This window comes from Bombina bombina, chromosome 5, assembly GCF_027579735.1.
Source record: "Bombina bombina isolate aBomBom1 chromosome 5, aBomBom1.pri, whole genome shotgun sequence".
In the NCBI taxonomy this organism is placed as follows: domain Eukaryota; kingdom Metazoa; phylum Chordata; class Amphibia; order Anura; family Bombinatoridae; genus Bombina; species Bombina bombina.
In genome coordinates, this window is record NC_069503.1 from 356,800,174 (window position 1) to 356,820,254 (window position 20,081).

Consider the following 20,081-nt stretch of genomic DNA (forward strand, 5'->3'; position numbering starts at 1 on the left):
TATATATATATATACATACATACACAGTATATATATATATATATATATATATATATATATATATATATATATATAGTACATATATTGCAGCTGTTACTGATTATTAAATTAGGGATGTACCAATCTTGAAAGCTATATATGCGCAACATTTACATGTAGAGGCATAGCATGAGAAATATGGATAAGCCAAATTACAATAAGCAGAATTTATTATTATACGCTGCAGCTCGCCAGTTTCAAAAAGCGCAGAATTACAACTTTTTATTGATAAATACAAGCGCACATGTGCGCTCTTGCAGAGGCGAGATGGGGCGCAGTTACAGGCGAAACACATAGATAATTTGCCTGGACTTTGATAAACAGCACTGCGGAATCTGTTGGCGCTCTACAAATACCTGATAATAATAATAAATCTACCCCTAAAACACACACAAGGCTGAGCCAGTAATGTGAGCTAAAGTAATTAAAGTAACAGTGCACACATTTATAATATATAATTCAATAAATTATCAATCGAGAAGATGCCAAGTGTTTTTCTTGTTATTTTTTTATCAATACTAGATGATTGTTAGCCAGGGAAGCTTTAGAGGTTACAACTGGTCCCTTGGTTAAATGTACACATGACTAAGCAGAGAACTTTCACCTAAATAAAAGCTTTCTCAGGCATTTGAAAGATTAGATAACAAATGTGCATTCTTTGTTTCTGGAGCTAGAGAGACATCTTGTGCGGCACCATTGCTCTGGCAGGAAGTAAACAATGTTTTTAAAAAGCAGGCTATAATGTCTCACTTTACACCATTTAGTCCACGCATTAATGTGTCTTCATGACGGTGCCCTTTATAATTTAAGTCATATCTGAATATAACATTTAGATTTACAAACTGTAAAATAGTAAAACAATAAAACCAGATGAATCATTTAGCATTATTATGGTTCAGGTTAGCAATTAAATGATGCACCACTGCCTAGTAAATCATTATGTTATGCATTTAAAAATAGCATAAAATGCATTCTGCAAGGCTAAAAAATAATCTCTTAAACCTCTTTGCTGCTTTAAGCAGCTTTGTGTGAAACATTATATAGCTATGCATGCTAAGGCATCATCATATTTCTTTCAGTTATTCATCTGCCTAAAGGCAAAATAATAAAGTGTCAAAATGTCCTTTCATAACTAGCATTCATCTAAACCCTTTTCCTCTTTTGTGCTGTACTTGAGTGCGTAGAGACCACATATTGCAATGTAAAGTATGAATGGGAGGAATCCGGGAGCTGTGGTAGTTGCAGCTACAACGGTATGCTCATTCATTTCAAGCTTCAGGTTAGAGAACGTGAACAGCCTTTGTGCAATCTGAAATCGCCCCAGGTCCATGAAGTCAGACAGCAACGGATTTGTCCTTGAACAAAGTCCTTCATCTGATGTGATGTTTGGCTAATTAAAAAAAAGAGCAGATGAATATAGTTAATCCCAAGAGTCACAGGTTAGACTGTATTACTTTAAATGTGCCCTACAGTTTCTAATATTTACGAAGGCATTACTAGCAGAGTGCAGATTAACATTTGTGATGAACTTAAAGGGACAGTCAACAATATAATTTATTTTTTTTTAATTATTTTTTTATTGAAGTCATAAACAAATACAGAATAAAGGGTATGCCCCAGAACATTTACAAGTCAATGTATACACAGCATAGTTGGAAGAGTATTGCATTCTAGTATCTCAAACATTACTATAAAATGTGGGCTATCACATAGAAAGACTTCAGTTTTGTTGTAGAGTATCATAAACGAGATATAAGCAAGAAAGGTCCTCTCCTAGTGATATACAAAAATGAGTAAGGTATCTATTCAGATAAGGTTAAGACTAGGGAGGAGGTAACCCTATAGATTTATGGGGGAGGGGGATGCAGCGGGCGAGAGCTGCTCAAAATGTAATAGGTGGAGGGAGGGGGATGGAGGGCGGAGCAAGCTAGTGTGTCAACACTATGGGCGAGTTCAGTTGGAGCCAAGGGATTATTACTGCATATAAACATAACCATACTCATCCAATCCCTTATACTCTTATAGAGGGATCCTGAAAACATATATACATAAGCTAGAACCATGAGTGCAATTTGAGAGTGGTCAAGATGCACTCCACAGAGTTCTATAGTGTGGAGGGGGGATATTAAATTATTTGGGGCCTAGGGGACCTCAGGGTGAGCCCCTCTCCTAGGGGAGTGCCACCTATAGGCAATGCAGGAAAAAGGAGGAGGGATATGACCCGCAGGCAACAAGTACCAGCGGGAAAGGGAGGAGAGAGGCTCATCCGGAACAGATAATGTGTACTAATAATGTGGGCATGACCATAGAGGAACTAGGGATGATATACACACAACCTTGAAAAATTATATCATATAACATATAAAATAAGAATGACATAACCTTTAAATGGCAAAAAAAAAATATATATATACCTATACAACTGAATGTGTCAGAATGTAAGGCAGATGATACTCAGATAGAGGGGGCGATGAAGCATATTAAAACATGTAAATATAATAAGTAGCAACAAACTATTGTTAGATATGACCAATAAAAGGTAATAGTATTAGCTAGAGTTATGGGATTAAATACATTCCCCTAATGCATAGGTTTGCTGTTCATCGTAAGATAATAGCAGAGGTATAAAAGAGGCTATTTTTGCAAGGGTTTAGTTTAAATGGGCTATTAAATGTTATATAGATTATTAGGTGATTTCCAGTATGTGGGCACCATAAGGTCCGCACGCAATACAACATTTTGTCACGAGCACTATGCAGTAGTTAGATATATGTAGATTCTGCATTAATCCTGAAATAGGATTCAATGTTAGACAGTGATAGCAACTTGGGGTGCCCCCTTTTAATTTACCTGCTTACAAGATAAGAAATAGGTATGTATATATGCAGTTAATAAAGATTTATGATGCAACCCCACATAAGCAGTATATAATTAATTGTAACGAAAACATAGAACAAAACTTAATATGTGGTTGCTTGCGATAAGGAGGGTAAAAGTAGTGTCAGCTGCATTAAATATAGCAAGGTAATTATTGTTGCAGAAATAAAAGGAAGGGGATTTTTAACTAGGGGGGTAGCCCCAGTCAAAAAGTTATCTAAGTAGTGTAAACCCCCACAGTAGAAGCAAATCTTAGTGGTAGAGGAGTCCTTTAAATAGGGCCCTTAATTAACTGATATCTTTCACAACAAACCCATACACCAGAGAACAAATTTTGCTAAATAACATGTAAGTTTAGGCTAGGGCATATGAGAGTAAGGGTAGTTTCTAAAGTAGAATATAGGCCGGGGGGGATAACTAGGTACATGAAAAACTAAAGACAGAGAGAGCACCCACATAGTCATACAACTCTAATACCATGTACACTGTTAGCTATTGCATATATATCTCAAACTAAAACCCCAATTTATCTGACATGCCGAGCCGTGTCTTCCCAGCAAACACGGCCCAGCAGTATCCATTAGACCATGTACTGAGATAACACAACATATCAAAATATCCAAAGTAGTTCCTCAAACTGAAAAGTATTGAGCGCAGCTAAGAATCTGCTCTCCAAAGGACTCAGTATTTCTGGCGTGAGCAATAGGGCGAGTTGTAGTGCTATATATCAAAGTGTCCCCCATATAACCCTAAAATATGACGAGTGGCGCTATCTCTTGTAACAGATGTAATCGGTATCAAGTGGGGAACTTTATAAAAATATAAGATAGAGGTGATAGAAAGATATATAAATACCTGTCCACATGTTGCATAGAGTCCCTCTATTTAACCTGCTACCTTAAAAAAGCTATAGAGGGAGTAGGAGTAAATACAATAGAAAGTAGTCTCTAGATAATGCAACAGGTCAGCCACAAGAATAGCATACAAGCGATATAAATCTTTGTCCTTAAGGGACATAATGTACAAGAGAGCAATAACAAGAGATGGAGTATCTCCTAATGTATTCACAGCATGATGCGTAAATGTTTTAGATATTCCTGTGTTATAGAAAATATACAATAAGCAAAGCTAATAATAAGCAAGTAATAGTACCCTCCTATGGACAGGTATAAAATGAGCTAACATGATATTAATTCCTAATTTCCTGTCTTATATTAGTGTTAAATTCAAGTAGACAATTCTATGGCAATTGCAGTCTAGCTAACTAATGTCTGCTTTTAAATATACTGCTAATAAACAGTCCAATACATTTCTTGTACTTATGTATCTAAGGTCTCTCTTAGCAGGATCAGGTTAGAAAACATAACATTTGCAGTGAACACTCAAAAAGAAACAGAGAAAAACAAAAACAAAGCAAAAACATCGCAATGTCTAACAGAAAGCTCACATAACTAGGGATAAACTGAAGATGTCCTCTAAGTCCGTGAGCGGTAATGACCATAAACAAAGCTGAGAAACAAGCAGGCGAATCTAGGTGCCTATGCACGCCATGAACAGAAACCTTTAGTCTGTGTGAGCACTAAGATGGCAGAGTGATCAGATTATGTTCCCCGTAGGAGGCTCCGCAACCAAAGAGGGTGCTTGTACTAGCTAGGGAGACACAATCCCATGTGTGCCGTTCAACCAACTCCACTTCTACATAGCGCTAGAAGGGCTCTTGTTGTGCAGGACTGCGGTGTAATGATTCTCCTACATCATTGATACTGCTGTGGCACAGTTCCAGTAAATAAGCTCCAGTCTTCCATTTGTTCTCTCCTGCTATGTGGGTCCTCTGGCGCCCACCTCCCAAGTTCTAGTGAGACTGCCCCGTTAACTGTAACTTTCGGTGAGATCCCTGCTACATGGCCAGGCTTGGTGTGAGGCCACATGATATCCTCCGGTCTCCTTAGATCCTGCAAGTGAGCCTTCATTACATTAAATGTTTCTACTCCCGCAGGGAGGCAAATCACTTCACCCTCCACAACAGTTGGGGAGCGGCTCGCTCCGGTTCTGTCCAATATCTCTAGGGAGGCTGCCGTTACAGGCTCTAACATGATCAGATCCGACTGATCGCTCAGCTCCTCCAGGGTCCCCTTACAAGCTGACACTAACTGTGGTGAACTTAGGGAGTGGGCTCCCGTGGACTTCGGTGGTGTCCCTCCTTCTGTCAGGGGTGTTGATAGAGTAGAGCGGACCCCAAGTGTTCCCTTCAGGTCCGCAAATCTGAGAGATATCGAGTTGTCAAGGGCTTCCAGAGCTGTCAGTATGGCAGCATTAAATTCGTCCATGTTGCTCTGCAGGGTGCGATCAGAGTGTCGCGTGGTTAACAAGATGGCCGATCCTTGATGATAATGATAGTCACCTTAATCGCGGCTATGTCCCATGTGTGTCTGTTACAATCTGGTTTTGGGTATTTGTAAAGTCTCTCTGGGTCGTACTCTTAGGTTCAGAGATAAATATAACTGCACCGAGCGGTCTTTAATGTATAAATTACCCGGGTAGAACCGGAGCTATTCAGAGTTGCGACCGCTCAGCTACAGAGCTTGCTCCGCCCCCCAACAATATAATTTTTAATATTTTAAAAGATAGATAATCCCTTTATTATTCATTCCCCAGTTTTGCACAACCAACAGTTATATTAATATACTTTTTACCTCTGTGATTACTTTGTATCTAAGCATCTTCTGACCCCCCTGATCACATGACTGTGACTATTTAAAATCTATCGAGTTGCATTTAGTACTGTGTTGTGCTAACTCTTAAATAACTTCCCGAGTATGAACACATTTATCTATATGGCCCACATGAACTATCAGTCTCCTGTTGTGAAAAGCAAATACAAAAGCATGTGATTAAGAGGATGACAATAGAGTCTTTGAAACAGGCAGAAATTTAGAGATTTAAATGTTCTAAAGTATATTAATATATCAATGGTGGTTGTGCAAAGCTGGGGAATGGGTAGTAAAAGCATTATCTTTTTAAACAACAATAATTTTGTGAAGACTGTCCCTTTAAATAAGATGGTATGCGGCGGAGCCTGGAAGAGCTCAGTGATGGCAGCATAATCACTGAGCTCCGTGCATAGCAAACAGTGAAAGTGTGTTAAACTTTAATTATGGCAACCTGATTATTAGCAAAATGCTGCAGGAACACCTCTGAGACCACTGATGATAGTTTTGCTGGGCTCGACTTTAAAGAATCACTAGGAGAAGGAGATATATCGTGGGCAAGGTATGCAACAGAGAGAGAACCGGATCCGCCATCTTGGGGATTGAGAGTTGCACACGGAAAGCAATTTAACGCTCGCAGCGGCTGTGTGGGGGTTACGGAAGCCAAGAGAACACAATGTGAGAAGTATCAAGTCATCCGGTAAGCCAGTTTACTGTTTTTTATGTCAAGGGGCAAAAACATAACAAGGTACGCGTGGGAAACAACTAAAGAACGCGGCTGGGAAAACTCTTTATACCAGTGGTAAACATGACCCGCAGCAGCTAACTATACTAAAAGGAGAGTTGAGGATAGTGCAGATGATATGCTGACCATGACCCCGTGGCATGTAAAAGAGAGACATTAAACTGGAGCAAATAATCGCATAGTTGTTTACACTGCCTGGCTTTTCACTACTGCAGTCGCAATAATCTGCTGTGCTTACTTTTCAATGGGATTGGTATTTACCGTGCAAATGATAATAAAAAGAGGGTTGTAGGCAGTGGAGAGGATATGCTTTTAGAAGCCACATGACATCTATAAGAGGGACATTAAAAAGACACAAACGTATGCACAGTTGTCCACACTGCCCTATCTATCACCACTACAGCTGTGATGCTCTGCTATGTTTAACTTTCATTGGGATTGGTATTTACTATATGTGATATGAATGGTATGGGATGCGGCCCAGCAACATGAGAGAAGATATGAAGGTTATGCCCCTAGCCGCGCACATCATCTTATCTATCACCCTTAGAGATGAGATACTTTATTCTATCTGTGACTAATCTGGATTGGTATTTACCGTGTAACTAACACTTGATATGTGTTGAAAACTACTTAGGCTTGCTGTAATACAAGGAACACTTATACTCAGTTATGCATAATCTTGGCCATTGACAAAAAAACTTTAAGGGGGCAGTACTATCTACAGAAGAGCTACGACACGCTGCAGGGAACTGCAGAATCATAGAAACAGATAAATCACTCAGATTCCCAATTTAACCTGCATACTGTGAGTGGAGACGCAGTATAAACCAGAGCTACAGGGGATCAAATGCTCCTATTTAACTGACATTGGATGATAGATAGGACTCCATAACTGAAGATATGACCAATCTACAACAACAAATCTCATCTCAACAACTAGAAATAGCCGACATCAATAATAAACTGGAAGACTTGGAAAACAGGGCAAGAAGATGTAACATAAGGTTAAATGGCATACCTGAAACGGTGACGGCACCGGAGATAGCAAACTTTCTATTGCAACTATTCCAAGCCATTACAGAGGATACGAATGACAGCAAATTTCAAATGGAGAGAGCACATTGAGCTCTAAGAGCACCACCGAAAAAAGGGGATCCTCCAAGAGACATAATTGTGAAAATGTTTCGCTTTCAAGAAAAGGAAGAAATAATGGCGGCGGCCAGAAAAAACCCCACCTTTACATTTAAAGGAACAGTTATCCAGTTCTATCAAGACCTCTGCCTGAGAACCTTACAGAGACTAAGTACACTTCGACCTCTCACACAGCTGCTGCGTAAAAGTCAAATCTCCTATAGATGGGGATTCCCAATTGCATTGCACATTCAGCATGAGGGTAGATCAACTTCAATTGACAAGCCATCAGAAATACCGCAGATTTGTAAACATCTCAATCTGGAATGCCCGGAACTGCCAATCCTATCACAGGACCAAAATACATCTCGCAACTCTGCACAACTGGGACCAACATCATGGGGTAAATGGTCGAAAGTCCCTAAGAAAAAGCAGAAAACATGATCAGTCCATGAACCTGCAAATTTAATTGGGGAGAAAAAAAAGCCCATTGAAAAAGGAGTAGAAAAAGGAGAAGGAAGAAGAAAAGAAGGGGGGAAAAATAAACAGAGTCGACCTAGCCGGAGAGGAAACTTATGTCAAGGACATTATTGAAGCAGGCTGAACTGGAGATAAGTATATTTCTCTGACTGTGTTTCTTTTTGAAAACATATTGAGCTCTTGAAAAGAGCTACACTGGACATCGGTGATAGATGCCACTTAACCTTTGAGTTTAGTTGTAACTGTTTGTCGGGTTTAAATTGTATATCATTTGAGGCTAGGGGATGAGCCTATAATAGATCTGAGGCAAATCCCCGCGCACTTTCTAATCCAACGATAACCAAAGTTTATTTTAATATGCACACAAAATTTTGAAGTGTATTTTTCTAATTGCACGAGTTAAAAGTTTTGAAATATTTTTCTTAATGCAAATTCTATTTCACATTATTAGCTTAATTATTGTTATTTATCCAGAATGGATATATTTAGTTTATACGTTTAAGATGTTTACAGACATGTGGTCACTGAATTGCTATGTACCTTTTACTTACCATACAATGCCAAGTATACGGGGAAACACTGAAGTAGGTAGCAGACCCCTCTTCTTATGTGTAGCTTATGTGGCAAGGGGACAGAACCAAGTCAGAGAAAACCTAGGTCAATATAAAATCAGATTACCAGGAGCTATACGCAGTAACAGCTATGAAACCTGTTTTATCTATGGAGTCATGGGCGATTAACCTGATTTCACACAATGATGAAACCTGTTTTATCTATGGAGTCATGGGCGATTAACCTGATTTCACACAATGTCAGGGGGCTAAATTCAGATATTAAACGTAGAACAGCACTCACACAATATAGATCTTTACGAGCCAATGTGATTTTCCTACAGGAGACACATTTCTCAGACTCACAGATACCTAGATACTGGACTAGAGAATTCCCACTACACTATCATGCTACCACTGACTCGAAAAAAAGGGGAGTCTCCATATTGATACATTCATCTATACCCTTTGTCCATACAGAAACAATTAAAGATAAAAAGGGCAGGTACCTGATAGTCAGGGGCCAGATACAAGGTACTGAAATCACATTTTGTAACGTATATGCCCCTAATGACAAGCAAGACACCTTCTTTAGGCTGTTATCGCATCAGCTGATAAATTGGTCACAGTCTAGAACAATACTGGCAGGAGAGTCCCCAACTAATGTCCAATAAACAACATAGACAGTATAGCAAGGCTAAAACGATTCTTGATCACCTGAGCACACACACCTTAATTGACTCCTGGAAGACCCTATACGGAGACACGGCAGATACCACGTATTACTCAGCGGCTCACAAGACATACACAAAGTTAGATTACATATTTGTAAGTCAAATACTACAGCCCTCTTTAGAATCAGCTAACATTCACTCCTGTGTATGGTCGGATCACTCGATGACGCAGCTGAGAATAGGTACCCTACAACCTACTGACAGAACTAAAACATGGACTTTTGACTCAAAGATCCAGTAACATTGAAATCAGTAACACGACAAATGAGGGAGTACTGGGAGATTAATACAGGGACAATGGAAAACCCCATATCAACCTGGGCAGCCCACAAAACATTCTTAAGAGTACTACTACTAAAAAAAAAAGCTGTCCTGGTTAAAAAATATACCAATCAAAGGAAAGAACTCCAAAACGAAATAAGCACATTAGAACAGCAACACAAAATTACACAATCTAAAATAGTTTACCAGCAACTACAAAAAAAACGTTCGACATTAGCTAACATTCTTAATGACCAGTCAGTCAGGGCAGCATTCCGGCTTAAGACCAATTACTATATCTATGCCAATAAGCCAGATAAATATATGGCTAATAAAATTTGTGAAAAATTGAGAGTAGCGACTATAGCACAGATTCAGAAACATGACGGTACCACCACTACCCATCCACAGGAAATAGTTGATTGTTTTGCTAACTATTATAGTGATCTATATGACGGGAACAAAGTGGCTCAGTCTGCATGAACTAAAACTCTGCTACATAAATTTCTTGACGAAACACAACTGCCCTCCTTGACTGAAACGGATAGAGATAAGTTATATCAGGAGATTACGGTGCTTGAAGTCCAACAGGCGGTAAAAGACTTAAAGCCAGGAAAGGCCCCAGGCCCAGATGGACTGCCAGGGGAATACTACAAATTGTTCAAATCCTCATTGGTATCCCACTTAGTTAAGTTCTCCAACCATATCATGCAAGGTCACACGATACCCCCTGACCTTCTCAGAGCCAGGATAGCGGTGATACCCAAACCGGGGAAAAATGTCAAATGGTGTGCCATCTCTCTTATAAATCAAGATCTCAAAATTTTTACCAAGATACTAGCTAATAGGCTTAAGTCGATACTGCCAGAAATGGTCCATCCAAATCAAGTTGGGTTTGTGATGGGCAGGGAAGCCCCTGATAACATTAGACGCATACTCACAACCATTTCCCAATTTACCAAGACGAAAACGTCTTCTCTGGTCCTATCACTGGACGCAGAGAAGGCGTTTGACAGAATTGACTGGAGGAATATGTTTGCTGTCTTGGAGAAAATGAAATTTAGAGGCCCCTTTGTCACTGCTTTACAAGGTATATATTCTGCACCTACAGCTACGGTTAGGGCTATTGGACATCATTCAAAACTTATAAATATTAAAAACGGAACTAGACAGGGATGCCCACTTTCACCGTTATTATTTGCGCTTTGTATGGAACCCTTAGCTGCCCGCATTAGAAAAAATCCTGATATTACAGGTTAACAACTTAAAAATAGGGATCTCAAGATTGCCCTTTTCGCAGATGACGTTTTGCTGACATTGACCAAACCCTTAACTTCTCTCCCTAACCTCTATGACGTCCTTGACCGATTTTCTGTCATATCGGGGTATAAAATAAATATGGATAAAAGTGAAGCAATGGCAATAGCATTGCCACCTCAGACAAAAAAACTAATTGAACTCAATTTTGAATTCTCTTGGGTCAAATCATATATTAAATATCTGGGAATTAATTTATCAGCTCAATTTGAGGAACTATATGGGATCAATTATTTGCCCCTATATAAAGAAATTCGTAGGGATATCGCAAAGTGGAAACATCTCAACTTCTCATGGTATGGGAGAATACCGGCAAAAAAAATGAATATTCTTCCAAGACTGTTATACTTGTTTAGAACCCTACCTACCCCAGTTCCAAAAAAAGACCTGGAAACAATGCAATCTGAACTTATTAATTTCATTAATAGCAAAAAACATTCTAGGATCCCCTTCCAAACGCTTACAAGGCATAGACAGCTGGGAGGGATGGGAGTACCTAACTTACAGGACTATTATGATGCCTCAAGACTGGCCCAGACAGCGCTAATAGGAACGTCTAACACAGATATAGTCTGGATAGGGATGGAAGCGGACTTGGGAGACTCTGAACCCCCAGACGCTCTATTATGGGACACTTCTATATCTCTACAGGCAATCCACGCTTATTCTCCAATCACCGGTCACTCAATAGGGCACTGGGGAACTCTAAATAAAAAGAAAAAAATGGTCCCAGAATACTCATTCAAAACACCATTTAGATATCTTACCCCAAAGGAATATAGGAAACAATTAGACAAATGGGCAAAAAAGGGTCTTTATAGGGTAGGTGACATAGTACTACACAACAAACCATTAACTTTCACGCAAATCCAGGAGAAGCTAACACCAGAACTCCTTAGGTGGTACTTATACTTGCAAATCACTTCTGCATTACATACATTTCTTTCAAATACACATAAACACCTCAGCACCACGTTAGAGAAAATATGCTGTGCTGATTTGAGGCAGAAACACATCATCTCAAGAATATATATAGCTTTACAATCCACAACAAATGAGGAAAAGTCCCCTCTCATGTGCAAGTGGGAAACTGATATAGGCATTAACTTAGAGGTGACGGAATGGTATGAATTACTTTACTCCTCCTGCAGAGGTTTGATAAGCACAGATCTACGAGAGAACAGCTATAAAACCATCTTTCGGTGGTACTTAACCCCTATAAAAACCTCCCACTTCAAAGAGGTAAAAAACAGAAAATGCTATAGGGGATGTAATGAAATAGGAACTTATATACACATGTAGTGGGAGTGTCGTGCAATTAAACAGATTTGGTCATGCTTATCCAACCACCTTAGTACACTATTAGGGGAACAGATAACACTTGCCATGTCCCAGGGACTACTCAACATACCGCTCCCAAACTATCATCACCATATCAACACTTTTATCAGAATACTTTGCATGGTTACAAGACTGTGCATTGCTAAGTATTGGAGGGAGAGAGCACCAACATGTCAAGAGGTTCTAGACAAAATTAAAATGACACACAAACTCCATGAAACGGCAGCTTTTATCCTGGGAAATGTGGATACATATCAAAAAATTTGGTTTTACTGGTTAATGCAATCGTGATGGAGTATTGCCTCTCTGGGGATCCTAATTTAAAAGCATAGAAAGACAAATGACATATGCTAGGGAAGGTTAATTTATAGATATTCTATCCCCCGTTAAAGAACATAGCTTTCGTGATAAATTAAATGGCAATGAAACACATAACTGCTTTTTGCTTGACCACATGTTAGTTTGTTTTTATTGTTCATTATTTTTCGTTTTGGTTTGACTTTATTCTTAATTTTTTGTTTTTTCTTGTTTGGTTTTTCTTTTTGAAAAAATTTACAAAATTTCTAGGTTAAAAATGCACTACTCAGTATGTCTGACCGGAATTGAGGCCTGATACCTATAGTGAAACATCATTGTGAGAAGAAAAAGTCAAAACAGTTTGGACATTGTGGACTCGTATACTAGTTTGCACCCAACAGTAAAAAGTTGATACAAAAGAGGGCAAATAAGATGGGTTGTCTAGATTATACAATGATGTACTGAGTTATTAATGCTTATTGATATGTGATATGATGTTTTTTTGCTCAATAAAAAAATATTTTAACATAAATAAGATGGTATGATAAAAACAGACATGCATTTATATACATACATATATATATATAACAATTAGCCTGTGGCCCAGCACTCCATCCATTTAGGAGTATTCACTACCTGGGTGCTGTCCTCATGGATACATGTAGTAACTTGTAAATGGAAGGAGGGCACTCACAGGACTTTTTTTACAGCAAAACAGTGCAATTTTATTTCCAAATGAATATACAGTACAATAATAATTGTCGATGTTTCAGCCAATGTTATAACGGACCGGCTTACATGCCGTCGTGAGCGATACTAATTTTGTCCTTTATAACATTTTTGTCTCGAAAAAGGCCCACACTGGGGCCGAAACGTTGACAATTATTATTGTACTGTATATTCATTTGGAAATAAAATGGCACTGTTTTGCTGTAAGGTCCTGTGAGTGCCCTCCTTCCATCTACAAGTTACTATATATATATATATATTTAAATTAATATATAAAAAAATGAAGGGACATGATTATGAATAGAAGCACCTTTGTTAAACACATGTATTAGCAAAAATAATTCTAACAGAAGTTCTGACTGTTTTAGTTACAGCTTTTACTGTGCACAGAGCATGTGGTAGGTATGTCTGATGCAATGTCATTCAAACCCTAACCTGCTCAGAATGCCAGAATGGCAATGGTGCAGAAACAATATATACCCTCTGAGCAGACATAGTGCTTGACTACAAGTACACAGGGGAAATATATATGCTCTGTGTTCAGTAAAGTCTATGAAAGAAATAGTGATGACTTTTGCTAAGAACCATATATTAGCAAAAATGCTACTAGTTAAACTGTAATGCATTCATATGTATTTCAATTCTCAGTTTTATATTCCTTTAAGGAAAGTAAATTCTATTATATGTGTTAACCAGTTTCACGGCATTACTGCTATTTTCTGTTTCTGCTATCATATGTCAATTATTGTGGTGAGTTAGGGAATGTTGTATAAAGCTTTAGCAGTAATCAAGCTATCGGTATGTAGCTTGTTGCAGTGCCACTATTTTTTGTTGTAATGTTTTTGCTGTGGTTTATATCAGATATACTGATCTTGTACATTCTAGAATGGCTTAGTAGGTTGTTAATGAAGGGTTGCCATGGTGATTTAACATGTACCTAATGTAAACATGATGTCACCTTTTTTCATGGATAATAAATGTATGCTTACCTGATAAATTAATTTCTTTCATGGTGGTTAGTCGACGAGCCTTGACATATGGACATATTAACTCCACTCCACCAGGAGGCAGGCAAAAATCACCCAACATTTCCAAGAGCTTTAACCCCTTCGCTATCAGAAATTTCAGAGAACTTGCCCAAAATACCAGAGAATTTTTTGCTATCACTCCGTTTATTTTTATTTAACTGTCAAAACTATATATATATATATATAAACATATTTACAACCCAAGGTAATGATCAAGACCCATGTGGCATATTCCATGCCACCATTTCACCGTCAAATGCAATTATATAAAAACATTTGTTAACTTTTTCACAAACTTTGGGTTTCTCACTGAAATTATTTATATACCGCTTGTGCAAACACAAATAATTGTAAAAGCTTCTCTGGGATCCTCTTTGTTCAGAAATAGCAGACATACAAGGCTTTGCCATCGGTTTTTGGTAATTAGAAAGCTGCTATTTGCTGCTGTGCACCACACTTCTATTCCGGCAGTGAAGAGGTTAATTAATAATTTTAGCTGCATTGTAGACTATCCCACCTGACACCTCCCATTCCCTGATACCTCCTAAACAGCTCTCCTCCTTCCCTCACTGGTCACCACCATCTTAGGTATATATACTGTGTCTGTATATATATATAGTGTGTATATATATATATATATATATATATATATATACACACATACATACATACATACACACACAAAGTATCTCACAAAAGTGAGTACACCCCTCAACATTTTTGTAAATATTTTATTATATCTTTTCATGTGACAACACTGAAGAAATGACACTTCGCTCAATGTAAAGTAGTGATTGTACAGCCTGTATAACAGTGTCAATTTGCTGTCCCCTCAAAATAACTCAAACACAGCCATTAAAGTCTAAAATGTTGGCAACAAAAGTGAGTACACCCTTAAGTGGAAATGTTCAAATTGGGCCCAAAGTGTCAATATTTTGTGTGGCCATCATTATTTTCCAGCACTGCCTTAACCGTCTTGGGCATGGAGTTCACTGGAGCTTCACAGATTGCCACTGGAGTCCTCTTCCACTCCTCCATGACGACATCACGGAGCTGGTGTATGTTAGAGACCTTGCGCTCCCCCACCTTTCCATTTGAGGATGCCCCACAGATGATCAATAGGGTTTGGGTCTGGAGACATGCTTGGCCAGTCCATCACCTTTACCCTTAGCTTCGTTAGCAAGGCAGTGGTCATCTTGTAGGTGTGTTTGGGGTCGTCATCATGTTGGAATACTGCCCTGCGGCCCAGTCTCCAAAGGGAGGGGATCATGCTCTGCTTCAGTATGTCACAGTATATGTTGGCATTCATGGTTCCTTCAATGAACTGTAGCTCCCCAGTGCCGGCAGCACTCATGCAGGCCCAGACCATAACACTCCCACCACCATGCTTGACTGTAAGCAAGACACAATTGTCTTTGAACTCCTTACCTGGTTGCCGCCACACACGCTTGACACCACCAAATAAGTTTATCTTGGTCTCATCAGACCACAGGACATGGTTCCAGTAATCCATGTCCTTAGTCTGCTTGTCTTCAGTAAACTTTTTGAAGGCTTTCTTGTGCATCAACTTTAGAAGAGGCTTCCTTCTGGGATGACAGCCATGCAGACCAATTTGATGCAGTGTGCAGCGTATGGTCTGAGCACTCACAAGCTGACCCCCCACCCCTTCAACCTCTGCAGCAATGCTGCCAGCACTCATACGTATATTTCCCAAAGACAACCTCTGGATATGATGCTGAGCATGTGCACTCAACTTCTTTGGTCGACCATGGCGAGGCCTGTTCTGAGGGGAACCTTTCTTGTGAAAGGTCAGTGATGGTGGCTATAGACAACACCTAGCATCGCCGCCCATATTGGTGATGTATAGTAAAGGATCCCTTGGAATAGAACTGAAGTATACCTAACCACTAGTCCGAAGTACCCCATGATCGCAAACTAACACTACACTAATAAATATCCAAACTGTCACATACCCACTGCAAGTACCTATCCTGTTAACCCCTATACTGCCACATACCCACCGCAAGTACAAAACTATTAAACCCCTATACCGCTCCATACCCACCGTAAGTACTAAAACATTAACCCATGTACTGCCACATACTCAAGTACTAAACTAATTTTCAAATATATATTTATGTTTGAAATAATAGCAAGCAACTATTAAATTCATTTTAAGATATCTACAATACTTTAAAGAATCTACATTGTACATGACAATGCATAAATTTTCAAGGAGATGTAATAAACGCTGGAGGGCTGGCAAAACCTTGCCAGCCTATACAGGCTCCTGGAACTCAGCACCGGATCGGAAATTGAGCCCTGGTCCACCGCTTCTTAAAAGGGATGCTGATTGAGTAGGGGGCAGGGGATCAAGTCGCCCTTTTAGTATGTTGTCTGCAACTTGATGAGGCACCTAGGGATATCACTTGTTTGGGGGTGGAATGGAGACCGTTAATTGAAGTATCATACTAAAAAGGTGACTTGATCCCCTGCACCCTATTCGATCAGCACCCTTTTTAAGAAACGGAAGATCGGGGCTCAATTCTAGTCCAGTGTTGAGTTCCAGGAGCCCAGCTAAGTTTTGCCGGCCCTCCGGCGGTAGGCTGCCGGCTTTTTAGCGCATCTCTGTGACACATTATTTAAACATTGATTATAATTTTAGCGACATAGCTTCATAGTTCTAATGGGGAAGTTTATTATTTAGTATAGTTTATTATAGTGAGTTATTTTTTGACAGGAGGATGTGGGAGTTAGCTGGGATTTCCAGGGGAGTGTAGGTTAGACATGACACAAGTGCAGGTGGTATTAGGGACTTAGCTGGGCATTCCGGGGGGGGTGACATAGGGGTAGGTGGTCAGGGGTGGTTAGCTGGGCGGTGCAGGGGGAATATAGGTTAGCTGTGACGTAGGTGTAGGTGGTCAGTGGGTGGTAGCGAGGCGGAGCAGGGGGAGTGTAGGTTGGGCGTGACGTAGCTACAGACGTTTTAGGGGGAGTTGGCTGGGTGTGCTAGTGGGAGTAGCCTGCACTTTGTTTCAGACATATTGACACAAGATTGATATGTTTGAATTAGCAAAGTGCAGGTTGCAAGAAGGGTAGCTGACATGTTTGTCTCACCAGCTATCAGCTGTCGAGTCAATATTGCCTGAAGTAGTTAGTGTACGTGTAATAAATAAATAAATAAATAATCAGTGAGTGCACTATCTGCTCCGTGTAGCCACACTTCAAATAGCCACCCCCCTGGCGAGCGGAGATGCAGGTGGTGACATCAAGCTCCCATTGACTTCTATTGAAGAGACATCGCCACTCGCCAGCATTGCTCGGACACAACCCTTTTCTATGAATATCTTGATAGAGCAAAGGGCTGTGCGGCCGACGAGGCCAGTGATGCAGTTTCCTCAATGGTCTGTCGATGCTTTGAATATCGGGGCCTGAATGTATTTTTCATGATGTTAAAGAGCTTTTGATCTGAATGCACATGCATAAATTATTGAAAGTGGTTTTAGCATCCAAATATAGATTGTGCAACGGATTCCTATTTATGTATAAAACCATTTTTTACCTCTGTTTTTTTAAACAGACACTCAAAATGCTGTTTCCATTTAGAACTTCAGTAAATGAAGAATGTTGAACCAAAGTGATCAAAGGGGCAGCGTACTATAAGCCCCCCCACCCCTTAATGTGATCCCAACAATCTCTTTTACTTGCTGGAGTGTATTAAAGAGATAAGAACTGAAATGTTAATTAAATAGAAAAAACATACAAAAATAAACCTAAAGGAAAACATTTCAAATACATTTTATACTCTTCAGCGGGTGTAACAAGTCACTGAAAACACATTAAAAGGGACAATAAAGTCAAAATTAAATGTACAGCTACAGCAATCAATTTTCCACAACTTTCCAATGTACTTCTATTATCAAATTTGATTTGTTCTCTTAGTATTCTTTGTTGAAATGAATACTTAGGTAGGCTCAGAAGCAGCAATGCACTACTGGGATCTAGCTGCTAACTGGTGGCAGCACATATATGCCTCTTGTCATTGATTCAGCTAGTTCCCAGTAGTGCATTGCTGCATCTTCAACAGAGGATACCAAGAGAAAGAAGCGAATTTGAACGTTTCTTCAAGTGCAGTGGCAAAATCTATTGAACACTACAATAAAACGCTCTCATCAGGATCACCTCAGGAAAGAAGGAGCAAGAATTAGCTCTGTTGCACCGTATAAGTTTAATAAAATGACCAGCCTCACAAAATTGCTAATTAGCATCTTAGATTAGATTAATTATTTATGAGTTCAAGCAGCAGACAGATCTCAACATCAACTGTTAAGAGAAGACTGCAGCAATCCAACCACTAATTCACACAAGAAACCTCTACTGAAAGCAGCAAGTGAAAAGTTGTCCTTTGGTCTGTTAAATCCAAATTTGAGATTTCAACTACAATATCTTTATGAGATGCAGAAAAAGTGAACAAATAATGTATGGGTGTGTGGTTCCCACCATTAGGAATAATGAAGGAGGTGGGGAAGTGCTTAGCTTGTGTCATAGGCAAATTCGTTATAATTTAAGCACACATAACCAGTGTGGCTTCCACATCATTTCACACATCCCAATTGGTTTGGCCTTTACTTGTTTTTTTAACAAAACTGAACCAAACACAGTATAAAATGAAAAAGGACACTCGCATTGCTGATTGGATCAGCGACGGTGTGACGGACTCCGTATACCCCGACTGAGTATCTCCGCCGAAATGATCCTTCTTTACCCCGGAACCTGTAGCTTTAGAGCGGGAAAGTGATAATAGCAAGTAGCCCACCCTAATAACCAGACAAGACCAGTATTAAAGGGAGAGTATACACCAGTTTTCATATAACTGCATGTAATAGACACTAATATAAAGAATAATATGCACAGATACTGATGTAAAAATCCAGTATAAAACCGTTTAAAAACTTGCTTAGAAGCTTCCAGTTTAGCTCTGTTTAAAAGGTTACTGGAACACCCACTGAAAGTGGGAAAAAGATACTCCCCTCCCTCTTCCTTTGCATATGAAAAGACCCTTTACACAAACAGAAGCAAGCTGGAGTAGGTATACGTCGGTATTCTCCTAAAACTTTGGGGCTTGGTTAGGAGTCTAAAAATAAGAGCAATGTTATTCACTATGTTATGTTATTACTATCCATTTAAAAAAACAAAAAAACAGAATTTATGTTTACCTGATAAATTACTTTCTCCAACGGTGTGTCCGGTCCACGGCGTCATCCTTACTTGTGGGATATTCTCCTCCCCAACAGGAAATGGCAAAGAGCCCAGCAAAGCTGGTCACATGATCCCTCCTAGGCTCCGCCTTCCCCAGTCATTCGACCGACGTAAAGGAGGAATATTTGCATAGGAGAAACCATATGATACCGTGGTGACTGTAGTAAAAGAAAATAAATTATCAGACCTGATTAAAAAACCAGGGCGGGCCGTGGACCGGACACACCGTTGGAGAAAGTAATTTATCAGGTAAACATAAATTCTGTTTTCTCCAACATAGGTGTGTCCGGTCCACGGCGTCATCCTTACTTGTGGGAACCAATACCAAAGCTTTAGGACACGGATGATGGGAGGGAGCAAATCAGGTCACCTAGATGGAAGGCACCACGGCTTGCAAAACCTTTCTCCCAAAAATAGCCTCAGAAGAAGCAAAAGTATCAAACTTGTAAAATTTAGTAAAAGTGTGCAGTGAAGACCAAGTCGCTGCCTTACATATCTGATCAACAGAAGCCTCGTTCTTGAAGGCCCATGTGGAAGCCACAGCCCTAGTGGAATGAGCTGTGATTCTGTCAGGAGGCTGC

At 39.6% G+C, this 20,081-nt stretch overlaps 1 protein-coding gene across 1 annotated transcript in view; it reads right to left on the bottom strand.

Moving 5' to 3' along the window:
- Positions 1 to 529: 529 nt before the first annotated feature.
- GSDME (gasdermin E) overlaps positions 530 to 20,081 on the bottom strand; it is a 229,707-nt gene continuing 210,155 nt past the window's right edge. The window contains exon 8 of the mRNA XM_053715729.1: positions 530 to 1,429. Coding sequence (XP_053571704.1) covers positions 1,172 to 1,429 — 258 coding nt within the window. The 3' untranslated portion in view covers positions 530 to 1,171. The remainder of the gene's footprint in view (positions 1,430 to 20,081) is intronic.